This window comes from Limulus polyphemus, unplaced genomic scaffold, assembly GCF_000517525.1.
Source record: "Limulus polyphemus unplaced genomic scaffold, Limulus_polyphemus-2.1.2 Scaffold3043, whole genome shotgun sequence".
Classification (NCBI taxonomy): Eukaryota; Metazoa; Arthropoda; class Merostomata; order Xiphosura; family Limulidae; genus Limulus; species Limulus polyphemus.
Genome location: NW_013668653.1, coordinates 7,300 through 35,208, shown reverse-complemented (window position 1 = coordinate 35,208; position 27,909 = coordinate 7,300). Strand labels below are relative to the sequence as shown.

The window sequence follows — 27,909 nt, the reverse complement described above, 5'->3', positions numbered from 1 at the left end:
TCAACAATAACATACGGTAAATCTACATTTTTATTTTTTAAGTTACGTCACATTTTGAAGTGTGAATTATAGTGTGATTAATTCCTAACAATTTAGTGTAGAATATCCTGCTTGTAAAATATAATTTGGCATCAACATTATTTATGTGTGTACTCCCGTCGTTTCAAAAGTGGGTGTTAAACTTTGCCTGCGTGCGCAGCTTTTCAAATGCGAGACAGACGAACGCTAGGACAGACACCATGGTTAGCTATATATTCAAGATGCTTGTTTGTTTGTTTGTTTGGAATTAAGCACAAAGATACACAATGGGCTATCTGTACTCTGCCCACCACGGGCATCGAAACCCGGTTTTTAGCGTTGTAATTCCGCAGACATACCACTGGGGGCTACAAGATGCTTGTTTGTTTGTTTGGAATTAATCACAAAGATACACAAGGGGCTATCTGTGCTCTGCCCACCACGGGCATCGAAACCCGGTTTTTAGCGTTGTAATTCCGCAGACATACCACTGGGGGCTACAAGATGGTGATCAAAAGATAAAATCAACCCAATTACCATCTATTTCTCTGAAATGGAATATTTGATACGTCGTGATAATAAATGATCACCTTTTGATCATTCTTTGCTTGTAGCTCGAATTTAATATTGAAAGATATAAACAATTAGAAATAAAGTGGATTTTATTTCTTTGAAAAACTTATCTAAATGTAGGCGTTATCTTTTAAGAATGTGAAATTATTTTTATATTATCAAAATAATCTCTCAAATGATGAAAATTCAACAAAAGAAAGGATAGAAATTGAGCTTTCTTTATTCGTGACCACAAGAAATATATCTTTTGCAAAACATTTAAAACATTATTGCACATTTTTACAGCCCATAATTTCATAAAGCGTTTCCTTCATGTTTCTATTGTATCTGAACATTTCTCGGTTCACACAGTACATTCAGCTGAAAGTTGAAAATATTTTGGTTTACTTGATAATTAATTTTTACGTAGTGCAACATTTCACCACTTTGCGGCGCTCACAATACTTTACGAAAAGCGACCTCATCGTACAAATTACGTCTAAACCTGTTGCCTTCGTTTTGAAACAGGGTTATTCTTTTTCTTTTCTTTTTTTTTTTTTGTCTGCAAAACATTATTTACAAACAGTGCAGAACTGCATTCGGTTCAAAACCTGTCCTCCTCATGAACACCATCTCTCGGAAATAGTACAGTACTTACTAATTTGGCTAGTCTTAAAAAATCATTTTTCTCAGTCGTTTTTCTGCAAACTCTTTATTTTATTTGGCTACCACAGTTCTACACAAGGATATGAATTGTTCTACAATGAATTAATTTCAACTGGAGGAAAATAAATAGGAAACTTTGGTGAGGGACTGTAGAAGAAAAAAGATACTGTGGCTGGCGATAAACCTTTAAAGTCGAGGTATGCAAAAAAGAATTAATTCAATTCCATACGTTTGTAAAATACAATCAAAGGAGCACACTAAAAATAATAGTAGTAATAGTAGTAGTTACTTTACTATTTTCCCGTGAATATTCGACAAATTAAGATCATGAGTTAAAAAGCTGACATAAAATATATCTTTAACAGTCTCTTCAATACTTTGGTAACCGTTTATGTTATGTTTGAAGCGTTAAACTTGGACAAGGAATGTTGTTTCTTACCATTGAAAGATGACGAGCGTTGTCCTTTATTTATAGTATTACTCTTCTTGGCGCCATCTATTGAACATTTTATCACTTTCTCTCGATAATTTATTTTACAATATCTAATTCTTATCATTATTTTTACAACGTTCATGAATATACACAACTTTTAACATCACAGAAAAGAGGTTCTCTGTTAGCGCAAGTCAGATTTTTGGGGAAGTTCTTCTGGAATGTTTCACATGACTTCTTTTTTTTTTAAATAAGGGGGGGTCGCCACTTTAAACGCAAGTGGAAGTGTTACCACCTGGAGGATGTTGCTTTAGCGACTGCGTTTACCTGAATAATATGAAGACACACTTTTTGGAGAATTCTGGACGCCATCACAATAAGACACAGAAAATAACTAAACCTGATGTAAAGACAAGGCAACTTATTTTAAGTAGAGTTTTCCTCTTTAGCGACAGTGAAAGGCGTTTTTTTTCTTGTCTTACAAAGGCTATAGATACAGCAAGAAGCTACACTTGGTCAACCAAAAGTTACTTTAAAGTGTCATTGTTTCTTGAATCCCCATTAGAGTATCCCAAGGCTTTAGACTGAAGTCTAAACATCACTTGTTCACCCTCCCAGTCACTGCTACAGAGTTATTACTTGGATATTGGTTCCGGTCATTTGAAATGAAACTGTCATTGCAGTTTGCTAAGGTCCACTGTAACAGCATTATCATTCCCATCATCCTTTGAGTAATCATCTGACAATGCGAAGTCACAGGGGTTCCTGATTTTGTCTATTGCCACGAAGTTATCACCATGGTAACAGTCATAGTTTGCAGCACTGATCCCATGGAATCTGTTAAAGTCCATTGGTAAGTTATTGAAATTGGGGTATTTTTGGGAGGCTGCTGTTAAAACCTCATCCTGGGAAGATAGCTATGAAACTAGTGCTGCTGGCGAATACCTGTGTCTGCAACACTAGCCGGTTGACCATCGCTGAACTCACTGCTGGGAGTGGTGGAACGAACAGGTACAGTAGACGAAGAACTGTTTCCTTTCCTGTCTAAAGAGCTGCTGGATGAATTGTCCGAGTCCGTGGGACTCTGTCTTGGGTAACTTACCTGCCCTGAATAGCTCCGAGGAGTGGAACGATGAGGCCTACCTGGTATGTGACCTAAGGTTACGGGTATTTTTGGATCTGCTAAATTATTGGGAATTAGTGGACGTTGATCACAGACAAAGCTGGAAGTTGATTGGTGACTAGGACTGTAATTATACTTGACCTGCCCATCAGGTGACATATGATGTCGATACACTGATGGTGGATACCACTTATGTGATGATAAAGAGTCTTGGTCACTGTCAATTGTCTCATAGATGTGATCCATTAAAGGATTCAGTCGTCGATCCAATAAACTTATGTTACCCTGATGATTATATAATTGATGAAGATCATATGTCTTCATGGGGTTCTCAAGCACACTTCCTGCAGCTATAGGTCTGTGAGATTTACTGACTGTCCATCTTCCACCTTGCTCTGTCAGGACTTCATCTATTGCACCCATTCCCAGACTATTCCCCTGTCTATACTTCCCATTGCTATTCTGTGATGGTCTTCTGACTTGGTTCATTCTTCTGGATGTTTCAGTATCTGCAAGTTGGAGATACAAGTTACTCACCAGTTAAAAAGAAACACTACCCAGCCAATTAAAATGTTACTCAACACTAACACAGCCTCATCTACCTATTTAGACAACTATGATAAAACTTTACACACCACTAACAAAACCCCACCAATTTGAATAATCAATAGTTCTTAATTTGCACCATAATTATTTGTAGTAATACCTATTTATTAATTTTGTTAATGGGAATGGGGAGATAAATTTGAAGTATATTGTGATGTTTAAAATTATTTTTTTATTGGTAATGTGACTAAAGAATTAATTTCCAAGAAAATCAACAGAAGTTAATAGAGTATTGAATAATTAAAAAAGGACAAAAATACAAATAAGAACACTTACCTTGTGTTCTGTTGATCAGTGATGAAGTAATCAAAGGCTTATCATGTCCCAGAGTTGTAACCCAAGACTGAAAATATAATAAAACAATTTAAAACATTACTTATGGTCTTAACATCTGTATAGTAAATAATGCTATGGATTATATATATATATATATGCTGTTTAATATATACTTTTTTCATAAGTTGTTAATATGTTATGTGGGGATTTACAGTATCTGTCTAACATTTCTTTTTAATGTAATTAAATGACGGTAACAATTCATCATAAAACTTAAGATTTTAAAACGGTTCTGATTGCTCACAGTTTTCAAAGATACCTCAAGTATTTCCAGCTTCCCAATAAAGATAACAGACCATAGTTCAGCAGAGTTAGGCTTACTTCATTATATTGGGGTTATTACTACATGAAAACAACCTGCTTGTCAGTTCTGCAGAGTTAGGCTTACTTCATTACATTGGAGTTATCACCGCATGAAAACAACCTGCTTGTCAGTTTCCTAACTCTGCTGTTGTTTTCATGTGGTAATAACTCCAATGTAATGAAGTAAGCCTGCTTGCCAGCTCAGCAGAGTTAGGCTTACTTCATTACATTGGGGTTATCACCGCATGAAAACAACCTGCTTGTCAGTTCAGCAGAGTTAGGCTTACTTCATTACATTGGAGTTATTACCACATGAAAACAACCTGCTTTCAGTTCTGCAGAGTTAGGCTTACTTCATTACATTGAAGTTATCACCACATGAAAACAACCTGCTTGTCAGTTCAGCAGAGTTAGGCTTACTTCATTATATTGGAGTTATTAGCATAGAATGCAGATATATAAACAGAAAAACGACAATACAGCAACCAAAGATGAGTAAGATGAGAGACGATCACATACTGTCAAAGATCCAAATCTTTATTACTTCACTAACTGTCCAAAGAGCAAATGTGCTTCTCAACTGAGAATTTTTAGACTTCTGTAGCTGCTAATCTCTAGAATATTTATATACAGGTATATTTTTACTTTTACTTAATTAGTTGTTAGAATTTTTAGCTTTAACAGCATCTTACACATCATTTTGATAAATGGCAGATCAAATACTTCTACGGTTTCGAGTATAACCATCCCTAATTTTGAACAACTAATCAAAGGTAAGGTAGGCAATCAGCAATCAATTGTTGTTACAACGGTTTTGTCCAGCTGTCTGAATCAAATCTTGGGATTACTTGCAGCTACAAGAGTTTTGTCTGGCTCTCTGAACCAAATGATAAGAATGACTGTTATTTTTAAAATGTACCCATAGTTGAAAGTGCTGAGCTTGTTCATTGGTATCAGATGTTGAACCCTAGACCTCTTGATCTACAGCTTGGCATGCTAAACACTAGGCCACTCCCAGCCTGGTTAGTTATATGATTCTGATGGAAGTAATGTCTATTTCTCTAAAAAAAACTAAATCTTACACTGTGAGGACAGACTGGCTGGGTGTTGGATGAGGTGACCACACTGGAATGTTGTTCCCTTGAGTCTTCTTTACAAAGACATTTGGAAAGCCACTGTGATTGGTGGATAAGTTTTTGGAACTCTTTCTGAACCTGAAACAAAAAGAAACAGTGAAGACATGCATTACAGCTTTTCCACATACATTAGAAATGGTATAAAGTGATAGCGAAAATATAGATTTGCAGCACACATTTTGTTTTGCTAAATATATATAACTAAATCAATAGTTCTATAGCTATCAAATACATTAATTGTAACTAGGCGACTTTTTAAACAGCATTATAAAACAATGATGATAAAATTAATATAAATCAAAAACATTATAAAGAGACTCAAAAATCAAAATTAATTTTTCCATTACCAAAACTTGTTGTCATCATTAAAATTCATAGCGAATTAATGTTTGTGACCATAACACCCAAATGTGTTGGGGATATTTCATCTGTCTATAAGTCAAGGAATAACCTTGAGTAACTTGGCTATAAGCAACTAATTACAAAATATTTAGTTATTTTGATAAGTATACCGAGGTGGGAAGACCAACTTCAGGTAGATGGGTTTGTCTCAGCTTACGTAGTTTATACTTGAACAAATTTTCAAGAGAAAGGGAGGAGGATGGGGAACTAAATATATTAAGGTAAGGGGTTTTAGTTCTGTTTAACATCATTTTGTAATTATTGAATAAAAGGGGTGGAGGTTGGGAGTCTTGTAGCAATAAAGGATGGTTTATTTCTACTATGAGAATATTTGTGTGTTTTTGTACATCTCAAAAGAATGGAGGTTGGGAGTTTTACATTGTACAGATTTAGGGTGGATTATTTCTACTTTAATGTTGTATCTAAATATTAAGGGTAACGCCTTCCCACAACTGGCTGCAGATAGTGAACAGTAATAGGAGTTGAGTTGTTGTGTTTCAAGCACTCAACTCCTAAACTTTAACTAATTTTCCTTAGTTGCTGGTTAGTTTGACATCAGCATCTGGATTTTGTCTAAATAGATGGAATACTTTCAACACGTTTGGGTGCTATAGCCACAGACATTAGCTTTATTGAGTTGTAATGATGACAATAAGGCCTAATAATGGAAAAATTAATTTTGATTTTTGAGGAACATAAAATGATTATAACATAACAGGATATAAATGTGAAAGTGTCACAGTTATATGGTTCAGATAAGAACTTTTTGCAACTGCTGATCATGTTTATTCTGTCTAGTGCAATAGTTGTGAACAGGATAAGCCTAAAAAGTTGCTGATTTAAAATTTAATACATATCCTTTAATAAAACTACAGTACTAAGTTTTCCCATGTAGCTCCTCCATACAACAGCAAGAAATGGAATCCAATCCTTCCTCATGCTCTTTACTACTGATACTATAGTCTCAATAACCTTTCTATCAATTGTAAAATCAATTAGATATGAAGCCAATGAACAATGGAAGACTGAAACTTACCTTTTCATTCCGGACACAGTGGAAGAAGAAGATGAAGAGGCCTTGAAGACTGTTCAGTACAGTAAAAACATACGCTATGATGACTGATTCTTCATTTAGGTAGAGCAAACCAAATGCCCAGGTTAGGCCTAGCAACACCACAAATACCAACGCTCCCCGAATCCACACCCTAAAAATAATGATAGTTTTCAAAAATTTGTTTCAAAATTTTATGAGCATCCAAATACAACATGTCCTTTAACCTTTAATCAGTGGACTTGAGCTACCTTACAAATACGTAAAATACAATGACAAAACTAACAGTGAAGTAGTCTTTGAACCATGAGAATCATATATGAAAGAGGGTAATACAAGGTTAAACACTAATCTAAACTTTAATATGTGAAGTGAGACACTAGAAACCATGCAAATTTCAACTTCTTATTTTACTTTACCACAAAACAAAATGAAAAGATAACCATACATTTAAATGAAGAAAGCAAAAAACTCGTACTTGACTGAACTGCATTACGACACATTACACATGCTTAGAATTAAACCACGCTTACGTGATCAGAAGCTTACGATGAGATGGGTCATCCGCATTACTGAGATAGGCACATAATAGAAACAAAAGGGTTAAATGTGAATGTGCAAAGTAATTAAACAGAAATCTTGCATACATATCTAAGACTGATCACTGCCTTGGAGTTCAGATAAAACTATACTTTGTTCCCCAAGGTTCTTATTATCAAGAAGGAGGAGTGCTCCCGACTATTTCTAGAGAGAGACAATATTTCAGGTTCTATATTGAGGCATTATCAAGGTCTCATTTTTGCAGTCAAAACATTGCCCACTTTAAAAACTGACAGGATAACTCTATTAAAATCAAGACTCTACCATGTCTGTACTGCCTAAAATACCCTTGAAACAACAAGAAGATGCATTGCAAGGATCTTTTTTGAGAAAGACTGGTAATTTGAATCCAAAGCAACTATACAGTATCCCTTTCATAAAGGTACAAAACATCTCTGACTTATATCTGAGACAAAAGGTCATTTGAACATACATATTTAGAATGTAAGAGCAGTTTTACTACAGTAACTAGGAGCAGATCTACAATCTATCAAAATGTGCACAAGAAACATCTTGAACAAGAACATTATGCCTAAATAATATGGTGTGTTATAATACTCTTCAAACCGATAGCATGGATTAACTAAATTACGAGACAATATAATATATACATCTATATAGTTTCTCTTCACCAGTAGTTTGAACAGTTTAGGTGGTCAAAAGCTTGTTATAAAAATAAACAAAAAACCTGATTTTGAAGATAGCTGCAGCCTAAAACTTTTTATAGAACAAGCTACGAAACACTGTGCATTTTATTTCACTGTTCTTAAGATACTGTATGGCAATTATTCTGAACTGGTGGTCCAAGAAATGTGTAGTTAAAAGTTGCCACAGGCCAAGACAACTGTGACTGACTTAAACTTGAGGCTAAAGCAGTCAAGTTATTGTATTTGTTTCACTGTATTACAATATGAATACACAAACTTTAGCTTGACTGTTGAGTAGAACTGGTGAAGGTGTTAATTAGTCATTAACTACGTACGAAAACCTTTACTACTGTACCAGATAACTAACTAACTCAATTGGACTTGAGGTGCAAACAGTTTAGAAACTATTGCTCTAAAATATATTCTTATATTTTTATAAAGGAAAACTAGAAATCAGTAATATCAGTGGGTAAAATAGCAAACTGAAATAAATGTAAAAAATGCTGTTATCGAAAGAAAATGATAAGAAAAAAAAAAAAGACTTCAACCCATATTTTTGCCAAAGATTATATCTTTTTAATCCTCAATATTTTTCTAGAATTAGGGTAATGTGGACAATTATAATTATTTGATGAATTGTCTGATTTTTGATAAGATCTATTTGAATTTATAAAATCACAAGCAACCTCACCATAGTTTAGCCTGTTCCTTTGTCTTCAAGTTTGGCATCAGGTTCCCATGACGACATATGATGTACACTGCTATGCTCAAAAACACCATATTGGCCTGTAAGAGAGACAAATAATTCCTTGTTAATCAAATACAACTTGACTCAAACATAACATTTCATTCTGGGATTCTTGGGAACTATATTGTTGAACATTCTTAAATCCTCAAAAATGAGTTGTAAAATCGATGTTATGGATGATTCATTTCCTACAAAAGATCAATCTAATGGAGTACTTACAACTATGACTGACAATTGCACTAAAATGTAACTTTTTAGTCATATACGATTCGACTTGTTAGAAAGATTAGCATTTGGGAAACAATTAATACAAGACTTAGTAGAAATACTAGCCCTAATGAAACTGTATGATAGCTGAAATAAAACGTTTTTCATCATAATTAACTTTATTGTCAAAATTACAAAACCTATCTCCTGCACGTAACTAAAGAACATGATAGGGGACTATCCAAAATTGGTTTGACAGTAAAAATAGTGCAAATATTTAGTGTACACTATTGTGAAGGGCTACTTGAATTAAATTGAATACATTATTAGACACTAGTGATGCCCCAACAAGCCCCCATTAATCACTTGTTCACTGACTATATTTTCCCATGAGCAAAACTGTAATATGCATATTTTCTAAAGGGAGACAAGCAGTTATGCAAGGCTTAAGAAAACATGCTTGGGTGTGTGTGTGTGTGCTGGTCTGTCTTTATGTTTACTGTTGAATTTCACATACCATAAAATATTCGAGGTTTGGAATGTACTACCACTCATTACTGTGTCATTGCTGTCAATCAATGTCTGCAACAAAGGGGCAATTAGATGCTCAAATGTTCTAAAGCCCTTTACATGAATCTCAGCTTTGACAATTTTAATGACTGAAAAAGCAGATTTCTGCCAAAAAATAGATACCTCTGTGTGTGTGTGCAGGATTTTTTTCATTACTGTATAGTTTTTTTGTTTTCTGTAAGTGAATGTTATGCAGCATTGTCCTAAAATTTGGCTTGTCCACAAAGATCAAATTAGGGGAAAAAAACATTAGGTTTTGTTTAAAATTGAAATGTCATCATTGTTCCAATGTTGATGTTATATTCTCTGAAATAAATCATTGTTTTAGAATTGTTTTTATCACTGACAGTAAATGTTTTAGAATACATTAAAATGAGTTAATAAGTGCTGGCTTTCATAATATAAGTAAGGAACAACTTACAAACAAAGTATCTTTAACACAAAACAAAAACGTACCAACAAAATTGCAATAACAGGCCCTATAAAGCTGAAAACAAAGTAGTTGTCGGCTTTCAACCAACAGTACTGATCAGTTCCATAGCTGTTAGAATCTACTGCTGCTGAAATAAGGACAACAACAGCGGGCACTCCGTAGCCAAAAAGATAAAACCATTTTACTCGGGACTGTTCTGATTCTAACACTTCAACAAGCATTATGTACAGATGGAATCCTTCTAAAAACATCCACACAAAAGCGGCAAGGAAGAAATAATGCAAAAGTCCTGCCACAATGCCGCACACAATTCGTATGGCCGTCTGATTGATCCCAGCAATAAACAGGACTTCAGCCACCAGAAGACACAGACACAAGTTCTTGTGGATTGTTGTTCGGTCATTCTGCAGGGTCCTGAACCACAGAAGAATATAGTATTTTAGATAAATAAATAATAATGATCAGGCTTAGCTGTGCTATGATTATTTTATAGTGTTTATATCACAGATAAAAGTAAGCAATAATAAAAGGTGCTCCATACTAAGAATTTTACTTAAATACTTTCTTTAAAAAATAACTATAATGAGAGTTATGTCGTTCATTTGAGGATAACAGAGTGGGCATTTGTGACTGGAACATATGACTACAGAGAGGTTTCTAATTTGTTTATATATACTGATAGTAATTTTTAATTTCTTCTTTCAATCAAATATATTTTATTTGCAATGTTTTCTCTTGAAACCTGAATCACTAAAGAATGAATTTTGAATTGTCTATACCATGAGAATAATAATGCTTGGAGACGGCTTGAATGGGTAATGAAGAAAAACTTTAATATAAGTTTAACATAAGAGCAAATATACATCATCACGAACCAAAACCTTGTCAAAACGTTGTACATTTGCTGTTATGTTAAACTTATATTAAAGTTTTTCTTCATTACCCATTCAAGCCGTCTCCAAGCATTATTAGTCTCAAAATGGGTTCCTTGTCATAGAATTTGAATACCATGAGAATGTTGAAGGAAGCAAAAATCTTATTATTTCAGGAACTCAAATGCAACATCTAGGTCTGTTAAGATTGTTGTACAGTTCATTAAAGCTATTACAAAGCAATGTAACACCTAGGTTTGTTAAGATTGTTGTACAGTTCATTAAAGCTATTACAAAACAATGCAACACCTAGGTCTGTTAAGACTGTTGTTCATTAAAGCTATTACAAAACAATGCAACATCTAGGTCTGTTAAGATTGTTGTACAGTTCATTAAAGCTATTACAAAGCAATGTAACACCTAGGTCTGTTAATTTGTAATAGCTTTAATGAACTGTACAACAATCTTAACAGACCTAGGTGTTGCATTGTTTTGTAATAGCTTTAATGAACTGTACAACAATGTTTCTGCAAATTTCTTTCAGTCTCCCATCAAGTACAACAGAACTTTGTTGGTGATTACCTATGTTGGCTGTGTTATTTCCATCCTTTCACTTCTTCTTACGACCATCACGTTCCTGTGTTTTAGGTAACTCTCAAAATGACTAATAGATCATTATATTTATAGCCTGAACGTCATATAAAAAACAATTCTTTGTATGTTGCATTGTTTTATAACAACTTTAATGAACAGTACAACAATCTTAACAGACCTAGGTGTTGCATTGTTTTGTAATAGCTTTAATGAACTGTACAACAATCTTAACAGATCTAAGTGTTGCATTGTTTTGTAATAGCTTTAATGAACTGTACAACAATCTTAACAGATCTAAGTGTTGCATTGTATCATCTTGTTTTAGTCCAATATTAAGTTAGCACACATTATTTTAAAATGTATGGATTCAGTCTTGTAATGAAATAAATATATATCCTTAACAACTATCATATTTGTAGGATTTATGTAGTTTTTTTTTATATAAAATTATTTTTTTGTAGTTTTCTTGTGTCTGTTGAATAACACTGAGGTGTTTGTGTACATAGAATTTGCATAAAACATTTTTTTTTAAATATTTGGATTAAAAATGTTCTGTACAGTTGTGAAACTTCTATAATAATCCATGCTGATTCTGCCCAAAACTTGTGAGCTTTGGATGGTTAAAAAAAAAGTAGGACTGACTGTCACTTTATAACACCCCACAGCTAAAAGGATGAGCATATTTGGTTTTGGGATTCACATCCCTAACCCACAAATTTCAGGTCGATCCCACTAACCATGCCAGACTTTTTGAATTAATAATCACAAACACACACACACAACAAGTGTATTTTAAGAGTAAACTAACTTTACACTTTCCTTTTTAAATTCATCTGGATCTTTACATAATTTACCAGGAACATAACTAAATTTAATTTTTTTCATTCAAAATCATATAATCATCTGGAAAAATGATTCCACATTAACATAACACCACAAATGAATCTAATTGTGTAAACTAAGGTAGAAACAATCCCCAGTTTTATAACTAAATTTAATTGCTTAATATAGGTCTTGTGTTCTATTGGGAAAAACGTTTACAAGTTATTACTCAGTGCATATTTAAATTTAATTAGATAATCAAAGTCACAACTTCCTCGGAAAAATATTGAAGCATTTGTCCACTTTATGTTAGAAATAAATTGATAATACAAAATGCATAAATACCAACCTCAATAGGTTTAATGGTCATCAGAACGGCAAAGTTTGTTAAGTGGCTACAGGAACACACCGTGTGGGATACGTTGAACGATACAACACTGCACCCTTGATTAGACCAATCACTGCACAAAAATAAAGACTGTAGTCTAAGTTTTGTTCATAAAAGCAAACTAAGGTTAGTTTTTGCCAAATGACAACTACTTTGAACTATTTTGTTTTTCAGTAAAAAGATTGTATGAAATACTATTAAATAATGATTTATAAGTAAAAGTTATTTAAGTTCAAACAAGATGTTTAACTATTCTTTTATTTTCTGGAGCTGAAGTCATTCTTTTAAAAATAGAGTTCTTTGTTACAGTTTTCACTGAACTACATTGATACTGACATTAATTAATAACTAATTTATATCTATTATTTTCATACATGCTTTTAGAAAAATATCTATATTTAAATAAAATTCTTGAATTTTAATTCATTCATATTTGAGTTGTCTTCAAAATAATATTACAAATTAACTATAAGATATGGTTCTCCATAGCTATGATCTTGTATGTTGTAAAAGTAAAATGAGTGTTAATTTGAGTCAATATACATTGACAAGTGATGAAAGAAGTTTCTCAATGTTCACATTTCAACATGGAAGCATTTGTGGGTTTAGTTTGAAAACGTATTTCAGTGATAGAGAATATATTCCAATTTTTCAAATTCCAAAACTTTTTTGGCTGTTTTAACATGACCACGTAAAATGAAATGTAGAAGCAATCGATCAAACTGTCATTACAACTGTAATTGTTGGCACGAGCATTTGACAAGGATAATTTGTGCACTAATAATAACATTACACTTACATTAATTATGGTCTAGTTCTGAACTTAGCTTTAAGTAAGTTCATTTCTACAGATGATTTGTAGCAGCTTAAATGGTATAATTTACAATACAGGGTTCTTCATAACTTTGGACCCAAAATAGCACAGCTTGTATGTAGTGATGAAACAATGGATTGTACATCCTTCACCACTAGAAGAGTCCATATATTAAGTATGCCGTTTTTGCCGTTATGATATTCAGTGTAATGGGCTGACTAAATGTTGGGTGGAATCACTAATTTTATATGTAAAATACACAAGGTACCTCAGCAGTAATTAATTGTAATATTTGTGGTATTTTTGCTTACATTTTTGTGACTTGCATGTTATCAGGAATCCAACTAGCAAAGCCACGAACCCACAAGCAATTTATTATAGAAACTGTTATGAAAATTTAACTGGTAATTCTGAGATTAAACTTTAATTTTCAATGCCATGGGTTATGTGCCCTTCAAAAACACTGCCAAGGGAGGTTGAAATATTTTACCATCACATAGAAAAGATAATCCCCTTTTAACTTCCGAAAGATTACCAATTTGAGGTTCAGTTAGGTAATGAAATATTAAAACATGGTAGAGAGTTGTTTATCTGTTAGTGTGGTAGTGAAAAAATGAAATATAATAGAAAAATACAACAAGTGATACCTGATTTCAAAGTCCCAAAAAACACATCGAGGGTCAGAAACATTTTCTTTCCTTAAACTCGAGAGCGTTATGATGACAGGCTCAGGAAGCCATGTTGGCTGTGTGTTTCCAAAGGAGACAGAAAGTACACGACTGTTTACAACCTGTTTCACTGTTTCTGGCTGGTCCTGAGAAAGGCTATATTGAAGCAACAGAGACTGTGATTGAAGCATATTTTCCATGTTGTTGTAAGCCATAAAGACGACCCGGATGTACCCTGAAGTTTCCAATCAAAGGTTAGTAAAACGAAAACAGAGTACTACAATAAGTTAACAAAAGGAACTTAATTTAAAATTCTTTACACAGAATGAGATGAATATGTCAACAAAATTAAACTGCAATCAAAATGATTTAAAAGTTCAACAAGATTTATTTACTGAAGTTTGAAACTTTCCTCTTTAAACACAATATTCGTGACAGTATAACGATATTGAAAGAAACTTAGAAATAGATTTATCAGACTGTGTTTTCACTTTTCAGTAATGATTACATCATTTCATTCCAATAATTCCATAAAATGCTAGGTTGAAATAAACAATACAATATAGTTGTCACCTTCAGATAATGAAATGATATCCAGTCTTTTAGATCATACATTTTATATCTTGCAGTCAAATTTTGATGAGGAAATATTATATTCAACATGTCTGCTTGCATACTTGCAACTTCACACAACTTGTAGAATAATTAATTGTAGTTCTTCATAACTGACAACACAATATCTTGGTACCAACATTTATAACATCTTCACTGTATTATAGTTGTTTTGATGAAAACAACAAATTCATTATTCATTCAAATGAAGATGATTAAATACAATATAGTACAAACCCTTTATTTAATTAAATTATTTTTTCTACACATTCTTTGGCTAAGTTCTGTACTAATGTACCTCTTTTTAAAAAAGCTGGCCAAAAATAAAGATGGAAGGGTGAAGAATTTTTTTTAAATTTTGAAAAGTTTTCTACATCCAGTGCTATTGTTATTTTTAAACACCTTAAGGTGACACATGAGCTAATCACCAAAACCATTCCTGATTTAACCCTAATGACCAGAGGGAAGGTAACCAGTCACTGCCTATACAGTTATTCTTAACTAATCTAGAGATATTGATTGTCAGCATTATAACTCCTCCAAAGCTGAAAGAGTAGAGTGCATTTAGTGACTTAAATCATCTCAAACCTTGGACCTTTCAAGGTTTAGGCCATGTCCAACTCCAGTCTTGAAAGAAGCAACATTCAACAGTTGATCTTATCCAACTTTTCACAATACCACTTCATATTTAGTTTCTTTATTACCCAACTTTCAACTCTAAAACATCCTCTTTTTTTTGTCACTAATGCAGCGAACATTTTAAGAAACCTCAGGATTGTAATCCCCAACAGACAATCCATATATGAAGTTCTTCAATACATTTGAAAAATCCTGCTCTACATCATTTATATCAAGTAATACAATAAATTGTAAACAAGTAAAAGAAAAACTTACCTTGAAAATACCTTAAGTAGTGGTTCATTACTGAACTAGGAATATATACCGCATCTTCCATTGTTCTCCACGTTGTTTCCATGATGACCCGTGGTTGTGGAAACACCAAATGAGAGGTTTGGTGTGCTTTAACAACCTGTACTGAAGCCACTAAAAACAAAATTTTACACAGTGTGTTTGGATCACTTAAGGTTGTTTTTATTTTTAAATCGACATGACATCATAAAACTTATAACTGATTAAGATCCTAATATATAATGTAGGTAGACTGACTTACCTATTCTTTAGTTAGAATAGGTGATTGAGTGTGATCCTGACTAAACATGTAAACTAAAATGATCACATCTAACAAAATTATTTAATACAATTACAGAATAATAGGGTTCAAATGATAACTTTCACTGATGATACATTATACCTGGTCTAGGTCATCAATTTCACTGACAATACAGTATACCTGGTCTAGGTCATCAATTTCACTGACGATACATTATACCTGGTCTAGGTCATCAATTTCACCGACGATACAGTATACCTGGTCTAGGTCATCGATTTCACTGACGATACAGTATACCTGGTCTAGGTCACGGATTTCACTGACGATACAGTATACCTGGTCTAGGTCATCAATTTCACTGACGATACAGTATACCTGGTCTAGGTCATCAATTTTACTGACGATACATTATACCTGGTCTAGGTCATCGATTTCACTGACGATACATTATACCTGGTCTAGGTCATCAATTTTACTGACAATACATTATACCTGGTCTAGGTCACGATTTCACTGACAATACATTATACCTTTGCTTGGCCTTGGGGAAATTCTAATTATTACAGGAGCATGAAAACAGCAGAAAAAGAAACAAAAGAACTGAAATATAAACAGAAAGAATGAACAAAACCATGAAGTGTTTATGGAATTTATAAGTAAACTATGGGACATCAATGGACCTTCTGTTCCATCATGGATGTCCTGACTCCAAACCTTCCTTAACCCTTCTCCTTTCATGAGACAATAAGTTAACGAATTGGCCCTTCCAAGCTGTCCTTGAACACTTATCTTTGACAAAAGAAAAAATTAAACCCATCCTTTACTATTCAGGAGTCATTTATTTCACTTTTGGTCTTTGCTATTGCAAATGATGACTCATTCCAAAAGCTAACACTCCCTTCAAAAAATAAAACTGTTTGAACTCAAGTCTAGCTTGGCTTTTCCAAATTTTAAGCTTATGTCCTTTTATTTTTGGAACATAGCACCAAAGAAATCAAAGGCTTTCATGTAAACTTCAACAAGATCACACCTTACTCTTCTTTTCACAGAGACAAGTGTTATGAGATTTTAGCCTATCCTGTAAAATTACCCTTCTACCTCATAAATCATCCTAATAGCCCTCCTTTGAACTCCTTCCAATAAGTCGACACCTTTTCTTAGGCACAAAGATCAAAACTGTACACAGTATTCCAAGTGAGTCCTAACTAGTGGTTCACAAAGAAAGAGAATTGACTCTTTTGGCTTGCAAACAGTGTCTATAAAATTATAGTAACTATTAGCAACAAAGCACTACCTCACTGGCTTATCCACCAAGATCTTTTACTTTGGCCATGTTATTTAGTTGGTCTCCATCTACATTAAACTTGTGATCTAAACTGTGATAACCCATATCCACCAAGATCTTTTACTTTGGCCATGTTATTTAGTTCAGTCTCCATCTACATTAAACTTGTGATCTAAGCAGTGATAACCCATATCCACCAAGATCTTTTACTTTGGCCATGTTATTTAGTTCAGTCTCCATCTACATTAAACTTGTGATCTAAACAGTGATAACCCAAATCCATTACCTTGCACTTCCTATAATTAAAAGTCATTTGTTAAATATTGGTCCAGCTTGCCAAGTGATTGAAGTCAATCTGTAACCCCTCAGCATCCTAATACAGCTAGAAATACCCAAGAGTTTAAAGTCATCAGCAAACTTTACTGATTACTGCCCTATCAATACCATTAATGTCAATACAAAAATGAGCAAATGTCCAAGCATTGACTCCTGAGGTACTCCCCTAGTAACAAGCAGCCATATGATAACCCATCAATTCCCAGAATCACCCTAGTAGTACTCCTCTGAACCCTCTTTCACAACACAATGTTCTTCCTAAGATAAGGCCACCAAAACTGAGTGAAATACTCCAAATGCAGCCTAACTAGAGACTTGTACAACAAACCTTTTTAATCATTCAAATCATACATTTAACTACAACACCTTACATTAGATAAAACAAAATTACAATAAAATATAATGATAAACAAATTAATTCTTTTAAACATCTTATAATTTATTAGCAAAAAAAATATTAAAGCTCTTACTACTAATGAGTTTATTTATGTTTAAAATGAGCAGTGCTGCTGAGCATTTGAAACATTTTAACCCTAGGCGCATGGGTAGGGTCAAAGTCCACATTCCATGACCTCTTACAGAATGTCATTCAACATGGCATTACGTATTTGATGTTGGAGTTAACTATTCAATGAACCCTAAATTGCTGATTTACCAACAGTTCATAGTTGAGGAGAGTAAATACCAGATACAATATATTGTGATACTTTGTAATGAACAAAAGTATTCTTATTCTTCACATGCTCAACATCTGGCAGTCCAACTTGTCAGAGTCTGAGTCAGACTGATGTCACCAATTCAAAGACATATCAAATACTTTTGTAACACATCTGATTTTCTGTGTGCAACAGACATACATTTTACAAAAAGTTTACCATATTTCATGTAGATACACAAAGTAAATTTGGAATTGTAGTCAACACTCCATCTCCAATACAGGGTCAGTCCATTGGATCAACCCCACACACATTCAGCACAATCATTGGGGTAAGTAATTTTTTTTATTGCCATGAAAGTTTTTTGTTTGTTGTTGTTGTTAAATCTACAGTGAGCAGTTTCTTTTCTTTTTATATTGTATTCTACATGAATTCTTAGTGGTTTCATATTGTAACATATGCAAACTTTAATCCCATTTTGACAATTTTGTAAGAATAATTAATCATATTTAACAACTTAGCTTTAATCTAGCTTGGACTATCTTGTAAGAACAATTAACTATATCTAACAACCTAGAGTGAACTTAATACCGCTACTTACAATATATATATATATATATTACTTTCATTAATAAATATTCTTTAAATATAAGGGATAATTTTAGTCTTGATTAGTAAAGCCATACAAACGCATACCTAATCATTTACTTGAAAGGTGATAAAAATTACAAAACTGAAAAAAAACCTTAATTTTTTATTGAACTTACAAACATTTTGTTCTGCGTGTGTAAAGACGTCTCCAGCTCTCTGTGTCTCTGCAAGAGACAGTGCGTTTTCTTCTAGGTTCTCTAATATTATGGATGCCGAAAACCTCCGTTCACTGGGTGTCATATCCTGATAAGACTCAGTCTGCTTCCTATCTAGCAAGTTGCTAACCGCTTTCATTAAGGCCTAAGATAATTACATATAATTAACCTACCATATATAAAACAATTCGAAGATATTGAAATAACAACAGTTTATAAACTTAAATGTATAATTCATAAAAATAATAATGTTACGACAGCGGAAATCACGTACGCTAATGAGTCCGAGTGTGTTCGAGACGCCCTCTTCGTTAGTATATAAGCCTGGCAGTGAAAACCAGCGGGGGTAAATGAATGCAGAGAGAGCAGTAGTTACTTTGATTTCCGTGTAATTTATGATTCTATTAGTTTCGAGCTAGTGAGCCGTAAAGTGTGTGTTTTGCACTCGTCGAGAACGAAATTATCGAGATTGTGAATCGCTGTGATTTATAGCGTGAATTATAAAAGTTGTCAAGTTTAAAGTGAGGAAAAACGTACTGATTGTGGAACTACTGTGTACTAAAAGTTTGTATCGAGGAAGAACAAACTGGTTTAATCAAGAAAGGTCTTGTATCGCTGAAGATCCTCAGAAAGAATTTTTACCAGAAACAAACAAACAAGCAGTTACGTAACAATAATAAACCACAAACACCTGAGTAATAATAAGTGAGAAGTTAGATAAATCAACTTCAAAATATATCAGGAACATTTTAATTCCTTCACTGTATAATTCTCTCGATACCAGGTTTACTTTTAAATACACACTTTATTAGTTATCTGCAACTTGACACTCTGCATGGGAAGTTTGAAGAGAAATGCCCTTTCTTCATGTTGGTAAAAAAATTCAAAATAAGATAACTGTGCTCTGGAATAAGTCATATGTGTTCCTATAGCAGTATAAGAGATAATAACATACTTTTACCTGAAATTCCAAAATTTATATAACTTATTATATTACTTAAATAACCTACACTATGAATAAAAATTACACGTTTATTAACATAACTTATAAACTGACGAAGATCTCATTATACTTAGTGTGGAATCCTAAAAACTTCTAGGCAACATTTATCAAATACTGAACTCTTTAATTTCTTAAAACTAAATACTATTTACATGTATTATATAAATTTATTTTTCCAACTTTTCTTCTAACCTGCATCAGCTCCCTCTGCTGGTTATAACTATAGTAATATGGCTGCTTTTTTGTAGCTGAGACGAGCCCTTTCAACACAAAAGAGGCTTCTATAATGTCTTTCGCATAGAGACGTCTCTTTGTGGTCCTTCTAGCCAAATCTTCTGCCACGTTCACCACAGATTCATTGTTACTAACCTGGAACACAGAATTAAGTGTTTTAAGTTGTATTGTAGTTTTATTTGTAAACACAATTTTAGATAAATATAATAAAAATAAAAGGTTACTTTCTGAAAGGTCTAACATTTGGGTTTGTTTTAAATTTCGCGCAAAGCTACACGGGGTTATCTGCTCTAGCCGTCCCTAATTTAGCAGTGTAAATCAAGAGGGAAGGCAGCTAGTCATCACCACTCACCGCCTCCTCTTGGGCTACTCTTTTATCAACGAATAGTGGGATTGACCGTCACGTTATAACGTCCCTATGGCTGAAAGGGCGAGCATGTTTGGTGGGGCAAGGATTCGAACCCAAGACCCTCAGATTGCGAGTGGAGCGCCCTAACCACCTGGCTATGCTAGACAGGCCTAACATTTACAGTTTTTTTAGCCACATTTCCAATAATGTTCAGAGCAGAAATTGTGTATTAGAAAAATAATTGTGTATTTAATGACAGTTTCAAAGAAAATAGACCAATTTAAATTATATATTAAATATATATAGTACAATAAATCATATTTAATAGATTACAATGGTGAGGTTTAAAAAAATTATTCGTCTTACAAGGATTGTTAATAAATACTCTATTAACATGTCTACTTACACCATGCATTCTATCGATGAAATTACCATACCACAGAGAACTACAATTCCCAAAATTTGGGACACTAGGATACCAATCACTGGTGGAGATACTGCAACTCCATCTAGCCATACCTAAGGTGGAAAAACAAAAAGATGGGGTGAAACTTTATGAATCACTCCGTTTGGTTTGGATGTATAGTCTCTTTACTTACCTCTAATAACCTAAAATACTTTAGGTGTTTGAACCACATGCGACGTACCGTCACAATTATTTTTCAGTTATCATTCGGTGCGATGCTGCGGGAGTAGCGAATTAAATATTTTCTTCATTGAAATTCACGTTTTGGTGAAAAAAGAAGTTAACAAATAAATTAATCACTCAATTAGTAATTAGCATTTTTTTAAATCGATTGAATATCTATACTTTTCTGTTTTCTAGAGTGGAACTCAAGTTGTTTTTCTTTTGACCAAATAAAATGGTTAATCGAAATATTAATTTGACTAACTAATAAATTAGTTTTGATAAAAAGAAAAGAAATAAAAACTGATGCAAGTATATGTGTTTAACATTAACTTTTTACGCTATTCTTAATTCAAAGCTCATAATTAGTAAACACGATTTTATTGCAATGCGAAATTTTAAAAGTTATATCACCCTGTGGTAATTTAAAAGTGAATTATCAAACAACAATGGAATTAAAGATAAAATAAGCATGTCTTTTAATTTATTCGACAATTAACTTCGTTAACTTACCATGAGCTCCATCTGGGCATTTCTGCTGCACTATATCACCTACTCGAGTCCAGTTCCAAAAGAGGCCACGAGAGGTCACTGGAGGACAGTATTTAGTTGTCAAATTTTTGGAGGGGGTTACAGTGACAAGTTCTTTTGGTGAAACATCTGCAAATTATAAAGAAGACGATCAAAATATTTTAAATATCTCGTGATATTTTAACAATTAAACACATAAAATATAAAGTTGAAATTTTATTTCAATAGCTTCAGTCAAAGGCAAACAACAATTGGAATTCTAAACTGGTATGGCTTCTGGTTAGTAATTCTTGATTTAATCACGAAACAGAGCATGAATGACTAACTTTTATATCACCGGAGAATATGTTTATTTGTTATTGACAACAAAGCTAAATAATAAGCTATTTGTACTCTGTCAATAGTGGGGATCAAACCAAGAATTTGTACATTATAAGCCCAAAAGCTTACCGCTGAATCATCGGGGATGAGTCGGGAGAGTAACGTTAATCCTTTTATTTATACGTGTATTTTACAATGTTATTTTGTATATAACAGTAATTACTAGTAGTACTTAAGCTCTAATGTATTTCACCAATTTGTCATTAGATATACATGTACCTAATGAAACAATGTCTAGCGGGTTCGTTCTTTTAGGTTCTGGTTCTAACTCTGACGAAACTGTTGTCGTCGTCGTCGTTGTTGTTGTCGTTGTCGTCGTGGGCGATGAAGATTGTGCTATTGTAGAGGAAGGTTTCATGAATATGACGCGGAATTCTGTGGTTGATTTAATATTTGGTGGTCTTGTAATTGGAAAAACGATTGGTGGAAATGGACGCCTAGATGTTGTAGTTGAAGTAATATCTGAAAAACAGAACAGCTGTTGAAATTCCAGAACTAACAAGAATAGCGCATAATACACTTAAAGCAACTAAGCCTTCATTTCTAGGAACTATTGGTCTAGCTGAATCAAATAACTAATAAAAATTTACATCGAAACATTTAAAAGACATGTGCATTGTTTTATTATTTTTTCGAAAGCGAAGTAAACGAAATTTAGAATATAGCATTATAGGCCTATTTAGTTATAGATCATCAACTATATATCTACTAATACATCATATATTTAACCTCACACACAAAAGAAATGTATACAGAATTACAGCGTGGTGTGTGAAAAACCAAACAGTAGGCCTAACCTATAAAATAAAATTATGTCGTCTGCCTTGAAAAAGAGTAAGGCATAAATTATAATACTCAAAAACTATCAAAAATTAAACAGCCACCTATTCCTCATTCTGTTTTTTAAACTTTAGTAGCTTATAGAGTGCGTATGAGATTTTAAAACATTATCATTATTATTACAAATCAGTAAATTATTTAACCCTAAGATAAATACGAAAAATTAAAAGAAAATCTTTAAAAATCCTATATTACTATAATTTTGATAAAATCCCGATTTATTTCAAATTTTGTTATAAATTCATTACATTATGACGGCACTTACTAAATTAATTGTTAACTAGTAATAAGCGTAATTACAGATTTATCCTTCCTTTCTTTCTTGTTTAAGATATGTTAACGGACAAACAATATATAAAAATCATTAAATACGAATGTATCAACTACGGGTCAAAATACTGAATATTTGCGAAAATCTCCATAATTGCCGTAAGTAAAAAATAGGCAAATTTTATACTTGTGAATTACTGATGGTTGTTTACGAAAAACAAAAAATAAATATTTAAAGTTCGTAAAATTGCATGCTATCAACTTTGAACAGGCTTTCCTTATTTAAATACATTTCGTATAAGTAGAATATACAAACAGTTTTAGCAACAGTTATAGACTAGATATTAAAAAAGAACTTTAACAAAAAAATGCAAAAATAACAACGACACATGAAAGTAGGCATAATAACACAAATAACGTAAACATTTATCATCTACTCGACATGCTTTTCTGGATGGTGGTGCTCTCTAGTGGTACTTTATATCATTAAACCAAAGAGCCCGTACAAGCTGACCAGGCTCAAAAGCATGCACTGTAAACTCGAAGATATCGTGTAGATTGTAGTACCTGGCACACAGCGATAATGGGCCTCCAAGTATTTCAGTGTTCCAGGACATGGGTCCCCGAACACCAAGCTCGACGCTGGTAGTCCACAACTGTTCTTCATACCACAGCTTATAAAGGGATAAAAATTAGTTTGTTCTACATTACAGGTACAGTTAGTTACCATTGCAATCGAACAAAATAAGCTGAAATGAACCGTTCATTGAAGTTGTAGAGGATGTGAGTGTGCGCTGTTTTTTATGTTAGAATTTTAATTATTTTAAAAATTAATCTCAGTAGGAACTATTTTCTTGAAAAAACAAAAAAAGTAAGATGTAAAATTAATATCAGCACCAGTTCGGTTGACATGGTTAGGGATTCGAACACCGTTCGGTCTAACTCGATATATATACTGTTTGTTTTATCATTATGCACAAGTTCTGCCAAAATTGACAATGAAATTGAAAGAACGTGTTACAGATTATTTTTTATCTATTTCAGTGAACTTGGTTCTTTTCAGCTCATTTCTGTCGAAAGAAAACAAAAATCAACAAATTCGATCAAAACAAATAAAACCAACCTAAACCACATATGTAATGAACTTCTAAATATTTGAAAGTCTCTGGACAAGGGTCATCCCCAAATGTCTTGCTGGATACTTCTACGGTGCAGCTGGACGTGCCAGCACATCTGAAATGACCAAAGGCCGGTGTTGTTACCTTTCGCGTGCACATAAACGAAATAACTAAAAGCTGAAGGTGTTATAGTTTGTTTTTTTATGCTCTTCAAAGTGTCTGAATTAATAAAACACAAAGTGTATGCCATTATCTTCCATAGTAAAAACACAGATCACAACTTAATGTCGTTTATACATAGCCCTAACTAAACACGTTAATATATTTTAATCGTCCACACGGCTATTTAAATAAGCACAAAGAGTAATTAACTCTTCCAGGGCTTTTAATTAATTAATCTTATGTTACGTGAAACACAGAAACAATTAATAGTTCACTTTTCTACTTTGTTATTTTTATGTTAATATCATAGACCTTTTAAGGGGCAAAATATAACTTAAAGTAATAATTACTTAAATAAATAAACGTTAGACGGGATTGGACAAATTGATCAGAATATATTACTATCCAAATTTACTTTGTTTTTCGTAAAGTGTGATTTTCATTAGTAATAATATTTAGATGAATAAGTAGATTTATGTAGAACTGATTTTTATTTCGCTACGTCGAAATACAGGTAACCAACTAATAAAATTCCATGATAGACCAAAGCCAAATACATTAAACAAAGTAAGTTTCATAAAAACTAAAAAAGAAAGCTTACAGCAGGTTTCAAAAATAAATCTAACAAAAACTGACACTATAAAAAAAACTGAAAAAACTAGAGGAGGTAAAAAAAAAAGTGAAACACTACAAATGATCGAATTTTCTGGTCTAGACAGACAAAGTTGTAAAACACGTAACTGTGGGGACGTGAATTTAGACAGAGAAGCCAGAAGGGAAGAGAAGGGGGTGGGGGTGAGATAAAAGAGACAAAGCACGAATAGGGCTACCACAGTCTCTTTTACCAGGTTTCAACAACAAGAAAAAATATTTTTTTGCCTCATTTTTTTCGTACCTATATTGAACAGACATCTGTCTTTACTTTATTCTAACTAATTTTGTGTGTGTATACAGCGCAGTACGAACATATTATTTGTTAAAATTATATTATCATAAGCTACTAACACAAACACACGCTACGCAAAAACGTAATGATCTTTTTTGTAGAAAAAACTTTCTCATTGACAAATTAATTAAAGGGTTAGTTTTCTAACGTTCGTTTGGCATCATATGATATTCAAGTTTGATACTTGTATGAAATCTAAAAATATATGAAACCTTACTATTTTTTAAAAGATAAAAAATAGTACTTAATTGCGACATGCCTTTGCTTATCTAAATGTCTCGTCACACACACACACACCCCCACCATCAGTTTGGTGTCAGGTCTCACTACTGATGAAGCCAAATGGATACAAGCACTTTTCTTGTCCCATTTCGTGAAATTTTGTTTGTTCGTTTGTTTGTTAAGCACAATTTACATAATTGACTGTCCTATGCCCGCCACGAGAGTCGAAACCCGGTTTTTTAGCATTATATGTCTTCGGACTTGCCAGATTTGTTTTGTTTTGAATTTCGCGCGAGTCTACTCGAAGGCTATCTACACTATGTTAATTATTCGTAACATAATCCGTATGGGATCAGTCAACGTGTACAGATAACGCCAGAATAACACAATGCGTGCATCAGTGTATCTGTATAAAGCCTGTGGTGGTTTGTGGGCGTTCGACTCGTAATCTGCGGGTCGTGGGTTCGAATCCCCATCACCGAACATTCTCGCTCTTTTAGCCGTGGGGACGTTATAAGTGCGGTCAATCCAACTGTTCGTTGATAAAAGAGTAGCCCAAGAACAGTTGGGAAGGGGGGGGGTCAGTAATTGCCTTCCCTCCAGTCTATCACTGATAAATTAGCGACCGAAAATAATATTACGTTCAGATATAATGATCTTTAACTATTAACGACACCAAAGAGACTACTTACCTATCTTGCATCACTCGGAAGGAGTATTAACGACACCAAAGCGACTGCTTACCTATCTTGCATCACTCGGAAGGAGTATTAACGACACCAAAGCGACTGCTTACCTATCTTGCATCACTCGGAAGGAGCATAAACGACATCAAAAAGACTGCTTACCTATCTTGCATCACTCGTAAGGAGTATCAACGACACCAAAGGGACTGCTTACCTATCTTGCATCACTCGGAAGGAGTATTAATGACACCAAACAGACTGCTTACCTATCTTGCATCACTCGGAAGGAGTATCAGCGACACCAAACAGACTGCTTGCTTATCTTGCATCACTCGGAAGGAGTATCAACGACACCAAACAGACTGCTTACCTATCTTGTATCACTCGTAAGGAGTATCAACGACACCAAAGAGACTACTTACCTATCTTGCATCACTCGAAGGAGTATCAACGACACCAAACAGACTGACTTACCTATCTTGCATCACTCGGAAGGAGTATTAACGACACCAAACAGACTACTTACCTATCTTGCTTCACTCGGAAGGAGCATTAACGACACCAAACAGATTACTTACCTATCTTGCATCACTCGGAAGGAGTTTTTAGACATACAATCCACACTCCAGTCAAGAGCCCCATTCTCGTTACAGAGAGCGATGCTAAACCGTCCATAGTTAGCCCGGATCAGGTGGATACGATACCCTGGTCTACAGGTAATGTTCAGATCTCGACCCTCGCAAGCATACGCCGCCTTGTATTGACTTGAACCTACAAGTTCGGGTTACAAAAACAGTTAGTTCTCTTACAAAATCAAACCAGAAAAAACTGTGCTCCCAAAACACGAAACTCTAGGCCACAAAGTTTATGTAAAGGGTTTCGTGTCTTGGACACAAAGTTCATGTAAAGGGTTTCGCGTCTTGGACACAAAGTTCATGTAAAGGGTTTCGTGTCTTGGAAACAAAGTTCATGTAAAGGGTTTCGTGTCTTGGACACAAAGTTCATGTAAAGGGTTTCGTGTCTTGGACACAAAGTTCATGTAAAGGGTTTCGTGTCTTGGACACAAAGTTCATGTAAAGGGTTTCGTGTCTTGGATGCAAAATTAGAGTTCAAAAATTAAGACGAATAAAATGCTTTACTCTTAGTTATTTATTAATCCGGTTCGGTGGGTAATCCCGGACATCTTTAAATCTGGTTCATTTGGGGGGGGATCCCTGACATTTGAAAATCCGGTTAGCTGGTAATCCCGGAAATCTTTAAATCTGGTTCAATGGGGGGGGGATCCCTGACATTTGAAAATCCGGTTAGCTGGAAGGGGGATACCTGAAACTGGTTTCATGCGAGGAATCCCTGACATCACCAAATTTAGCTCGCTGGGGATCCCAGACATCCTTAATCCGGTTCACTGAGGGATTCCAGACATCTTTAAATTTAAGTTTGTCCTGAACATTCTTCAGTTTTTATCACTGACGGGGGCCTATAGACATCCTTTGATCCCATTCGGTGAGGGCCAAAAGGAATGGTGTCATAAACGATATAACATTCAGTGTGAAAGTTAGAAAAAATACATCCTCAAGAAAAAGTAGAGTTGTTGTAGAGCAAAACAACACATAGCTGTGTCCTCCACGGAGAATCTTACCCCGGGTTTTTAGCGTTGTAAGTCCGTAAAGTTACCGCTGACCCA

At 33.9% G+C, this 27,909-nt stretch overlaps 1 protein-coding gene across 1 annotated transcript; it reads right to left on the bottom strand.

The window, feature by feature from the left end:
* Positions 1-1,132: 1,132 nt before the first annotated feature.
* Positions 1,133-27,615, bottom strand: LOC106468527 (latrophilin Cirl-like). The gene is made up of 18 exons (XM_022396865.1): positions 27,549-27,615; positions 26,804-26,996; positions 23,659-23,765; positions 22,201-22,443; positions 21,583-21,729; positions 20,848-20,960; positions 20,051-20,227; positions 18,817-19,000; positions 15,496-15,645; positions 13,969-14,224; positions 12,469-12,580; positions 9,855-10,286; positions 8,565-8,659; positions 7,160-7,198; positions 6,612-6,780; positions 5,120-5,251; positions 3,675-3,741; positions 1,133-3,301 (listed from the first exon to the last, which is right to left on the bottom strand). The coding sequence occupies exons 1-18, from the start codon at positions 27,613-27,615 to the stop codon at positions 2,595-2,597; spliced, it is 3,390 nt and encodes a 1,129-aa protein (XP_022252573.1). The 3' UTR covers positions 1,133-2,594.
* Between the last annotated feature and the right edge of the window lie 294 nt (positions 27,616-27,909).